Raw genomic sequence first — 5,236 nt, forward strand, 5'->3', positions numbered from 1 at the left:
CATTTACAAAATTCACCATTTATAGGTCATGAGAAAATATTAATAAGTTTAATAGGCAGAAAATTTATAGTTGACATTCTTGACAAATTGTCAAGAAAAGGGAGGCATTAACAAAAAATTCAAAACCAAAACAAATATGGATCCCACGTTTCCACCTTCATTTTGCTTCAAAGAGAAAATTGAACTGTAATTAATGACTCTTTTCAGGGATTTAATCCCACTGGCAGATTGAGCACTCCTGTCTTTCTTTCTCCTTATTCCTGAATCCTTTAAGTTTGACAGAAAAAAATATAGATGTTGTAAAAAAAAAAAAAAAAGAATAATCCACAACACTGGAAAACAAGAAAAAAATGCCATACAATCTTAAAGAAATCCTGGAAGATAGAGAACAGGTGGGAAAGAAGTCTACCATCCATGAAATGCATGAGGGAGGATATTGCAAAGAGCGTACAGCCGGAGAAAGTCAGAATGAACACATGCTAAAAAGAGGAAGAAGCCCTGGCGTTACACTTAGGAAGACTAATTATACAACAGTATTCAGAACAGAACGCCCGCCATGTTTCTCACTCCTCGTTCTTTTTTTAAAATTTAAAAACACTTTTTAATTCCAGTTGACATCCAATTAAATTAATTTCAGGTGTACAGCATAGTGGTCAGATATTTATATAACTTACTAAGTAATTCCCCCCCAATAGATGTTCCTCATTTTTTGTTGGTTTTGATTCGCGAGGATAAAGCACAGTGAGGTTAAGTAACCTGCCCAAGGTATTCGGTGGGAAAGCAGAGGTTATCTGACAAAGGCTCATTTCTCACTAGTGCATGATACCATGTCTCATAGATGAGTGTTCAGATTTTCATTACGTAAAAGAGTCTTAAAAATGAATAAGCAAAAGACAAACATCCACGTAGAATAAAAAGCAAAAGATATAAACAGGCAATTAGGTCAAATGTGCAATAAATACAATAAAAAACATGGTAACCCATTAGTCGTTGGAACAGCGCAAATGAAGGCAACTTAATAACATGTTTGCCTATCAAATTGGCCACGAGAGAAATAATAGCAATAATCACAGATGCTTCTGCTGGAAATGTAAATAGGTCGCAATGTTGCGGAGGCTAACTTAGTGATNCACCCTATCCTCTGGCCACACCAAGCGTCCTTCCTGTCTCAATCTCCCATGCCTTTGGCTTTCCCGTGCTGTTCCCCTGCATAGCTAATGTTGGATTTCTCTTATGCTTCTTCTCCATCATTTATTTCAGAAGCAAAGCTGTCTCAATCAGTGAACAGAAAAAAGAAAGTAAGGTTGGATTCTGGAGAGCAGTCCCCCCAAATCCCACAGAGTTGCAGATCAGAAAAGATGCTTGAGTTCAGCCAGGTCAGGGGGGCACATCAGTGTGTGGTCCCTCTGGCTGTCAGATTTGCTTAGCATGGTCTTTGGGAACACGTGTCTCCCAGCTCTGCCCTGATGCTACCAGGAACACAGGCCCACATGTGGCTGTGTTTACCTGGAGGATGACTTTGCTCTTTTGCTATCCCTTCAGCTCAAGGAATCATTTCTCCTTTGGGGGAGGAGCCTCTTGATGCTAAAGAGTCAGAGAGGAGATGAAGACCTATCAACAGTGGTGACTCAACTAATAAAATGTCATAATTCAGTGGGATCTATTGGTCTTTCCCCTGTTGTTCTCAGATAAGTGAACCGTACGTTTCGACCAAAGCGTTTTTCCTTAAACCTGACGTGGTTTACCACCTGCTCCTCTTACTTCTTTCTTTCCAGCTCTGCCATTGCTCTTTTTCCTACTCCTTCAGTTATTCAGTTCTTCCTCCTTTTCAGGATGTTTCATGCTCCACTTCTTTCCCATACCTTCTCTTTGTGTCTGTGTTCACAATTCCCCATCCTTCCCCTCTCCAGCTTCATACTCTGCCTTCTAACTACCCTTGTTTTGAATAGTGATTAAAATTTCAGGCTGATATTAGGAGATCCAAGTGGGATCTGCTCTCAACAGACAAGTAACTGGGTGAAAGTTACTCTGCTCTTTAATTTCCTTATGTGTCTCATGGGGATAATAATGACTTCACAAGATGATTTTAAATGTGACATGAGATAATCATGTAAAGTGCCTGAGATGATGTCTGGCACATACCAAGCACTAAAAGAAAAGAAAAAAGATACTTATTATTATCCATCCCAGCCACTATTCTTCCTCTCTGGCCTCTCTGGCTTTCCTTGTCCTTCTGTCAGAAAGAATCTCTGTAACTTTGCATTTCTGTCATGTCCTGAATTCCCTAGAGACTGTTCAGTATGCTAAACTGTACAATTTTCCCTAAATTCATAGAACAGGTCAGACACAAACATTTGTGTCCTCTATAAAGTCATCTTAGACAACCAAGGTCAGAGGCAACTCTTCCTGTCACGTCTGTGAGAGAGCATGGCCCGTACCTTCCCAAAGAGAAAGTGGGCAATTAAAGTACGTATTCCACAGCGCTGAAAACCAACCCCCAACTTTCAGCATAGCAACTGCTCTCACGCTTTGATAGCCTGAAAAGTATTCAGGAAGCCTCATACCACTTCTGAAGCTCTTGAAAATCTTCATCAGGTTGGGGTATTCACGCAGGTTAATTTGGCTGAACAACATCTCCAGAAGTGACAGATGAAATGTCTTCTCCAGTTTGGTGAGAATGTTGTACACCACGTTGGATACAGGGACCAGATTTCTGCAGGCTTCCAGAGATTCCTTAAGAAAGGTAGTGAAGGGTTATTACATATGATTATAAAGTGGAGTGGAGGTTTATTAGACGTCTGTGATTTTTCTAAGTCGTAAGAAAGCTACCCTGCTCTTTTAAGAAGAAATTTAACACAAAAATGTATAGTCAAATTCTGTAATGTAAAGAAGTCACACATCCACGTTGTTAGCTTTTGGAACGTCCCATATATTTTGATAGTTAGTCACAGGAATAAATAAGTTAGCCTTCTATAAAATAAGCCTGTTTTGTCAACCTTATTTTAGGTACATTTGAGAGAAGAGAGACATTTTAAGGAAGGGAAGTTCAGTCGAAGGCTGCTATGGTGTAATTAATTCTCCAAGGATCTGGGCAGGATGCTTCAGCAATGGACCTAATATTTGGTTACTAGTGGCAATTCTGTTGATTGCTTGTTAGTCTCTGTTCTCTCTCTCTAGGACTTTAGGTGGCTTGAATGGGCTCCAGCCATAGGGAAATCATCCAGAGAACTCTCCGCGATGAGAGGATGGCTAAAAGAAGAAACATGGCAGGAAAGAATTGATTGCGAAATGCTTATTGAACACCTATGAAGCTAGTCCTTGGGTACAAAGCAATGGAGATCAACATGGTGCTACCCTTACTGGGTGAGACTCTGTCAGGGGGAGAAGATGGGTATTAAACAATAAGCAAAAATTAAATGAACGCCCAACTATCATTGAGGTAAGTTTTATTAAGGGAGCACATAGCTTTCTAAAGGGGAAAATAATGAGGGGGGTCTTAATTAGATTAGTAGGTCAAGGAGGCCTCTTTGAGGAGTAATATCTGGGCCGTGATCTGGAGAGGACTTGGAGCCAACCAAGCCAAGGCTGTAGGGAGATGGCCTACCACTGCCAACACTTCCCTTGCCTCAGGAATTGCTTTAAAACCCCCAAATTATATGAAAAGAGTGCCATTTTGGTCCACATGGTCATATCTCCCATTACCTGCCTTGCTTCACATCAGAATGAACTATGGGTGACAAGCTCTTAGGAATTAGAATGGTGGTGCCATTAGTGGGTTAAAGGGCATCCCCTCCCCCCAAAGATAAGTCCACTTGAACCCTGTGAATGTGATCTTATTTCGAAAAAAAGGTCTGATGATATAATTAGTTAAGGATCTTGAAATGAGATTGTCCTGGATTGGGACGGGCCTTAAATGACAATAAGTGTCCTTAGAAGAGAGACAAAGGGAGAAGACACAAAAAGGATAAGGAGACCTAGAGATGGAAACAGTGATTGAAATGATGGCTCTATGAGACAGGAATACCAAAGATTGCTGGTACCACCAGAAGACAGGAGAAGGTCAGGGAACGGGTTCTCCCTCAGAATCTCTACAAGAAACCCACCCTGCCAACACCTTAATTTTGGATTGCTGGCCTCCAGAACTGTGACAGAATACATTTTTTTGTTGTTTTAAATCACCTGGTTTGAGGTCACCCTATGACATCCTCTTTCCTGATAATAAACATTTGGGACCTTCCAAAATCTAGAGGCCCTGGGGGCTTGTAGTTTGAGACCTCACTAGTCAGGCATTCTTGGTGAGTGCTAGGCTGCCATGGGAAAGGGGTCAACATGACTCACCCTGTACGTATTCTCGGTGATGAAGGATTTATCTCGGAGGCCTTCGAAGAAAGGAAACGGCTTGTATATGGCATAGGAGATCTCCAGCTTCTGGCACATGAAGTGCTGGAGAAGAGCCTCTTCCAAGGCCCGTGTCATGGTGAACATCCTATGGACGAAACATGAGAAGAAAAGAGAAGCAAAGACTTTGAGGAGCTTGGGAAGCTGCTTTCTATATTCAATGGGCATCTCAAGGCAGGCATTCTGGTCCCCAAGGCATTCCTCTGCCTCAAACGTCTCAACTCAACGTCTCAACGTTGAGTTCCTCTGCCTCAACGTCTGCCTCAAACACTCATGGGTATAGGAAACAATGACAACGTCCAGCGACAATGGAGACTGAAAGTGACTGACAATGTGGCACCGAAATCCCAAAGGGGCTTCTGGTAAACATCAGGCACATATTAAAAGTAGCTAATATTTATCAAGTGCTTCCTGTGTGCCAGATTTTGCTCTAAGGGCTACAAATGCAGTAACTTATTTGATCTTCACAAAACCCTTGCAAGATTGTTACTATGATTGCACCCGTTTTTACTGTCAAGGACACTGAGACAGAGAGAGGTTTAATAACTCACCCTAAGTTGTGCAACTTGGGAGCAGTACAGGTGAACAAATCCTGACTTTCTGGTTCTTGGCTCATAGTCAAAGTACTATGGTCTGTGGCTACATTGAGCTGAGTTGAGATTGCCTGGACTGCAGCTGAAGGCACCTCCTCCCCCCCACAAAAAATGCTCATGTAAAAGGCACCACCCCCAAACAGGTAGAAAGATGGAAACTTGATAATATTTAGAAACTTTAATAAGCCATCTACAATCTTCAACACACAAAGAGATGAAACAGAAATAAAAACATACAGAATATA

The 5,236-nt window shown here is 41.5% G+C and overlaps 1 protein-coding gene across 1 annotated transcript in view; it reads right to left on the reverse strand.

The window, feature by feature from the left end:
- SP110 (SP110 nuclear body protein) overlaps nucleotides 1-5,236 on the reverse strand; it is a 43,447-nt gene that overhangs the window by 36,317 nt on the left and 1,894 nt on the right. The window contains exons 2-3 of the mRNA XM_019657059.1: nucleotides 4,339-4,486; nucleotides 2,565-2,733 (exon numbers count right to left, since the gene is read on the reverse strand). Of these exons, the coding sequence (XP_019512604.1) occupies nucleotides 2,565-2,733; nucleotides 4,339-4,485 (316 nt within the window). The 5' untranslated portion in view covers nucleotide 4,486. The remainder of the gene's footprint in view (nucleotides 1-2,564; nucleotides 2,734-4,338; nucleotides 4,487-5,236) is intronic.

Source organism: Hipposideros armiger, unplaced genomic scaffold, assembly GCF_001890085.2.
Source record: "Hipposideros armiger isolate ML-2016 unplaced genomic scaffold, ASM189008v1 scaffold_273, whole genome shotgun sequence".
Taxonomy (NCBI): domain Eukaryota; kingdom Metazoa; phylum Chordata; class Mammalia; order Chiroptera; family Hipposideridae; genus Hipposideros; species Hipposideros armiger.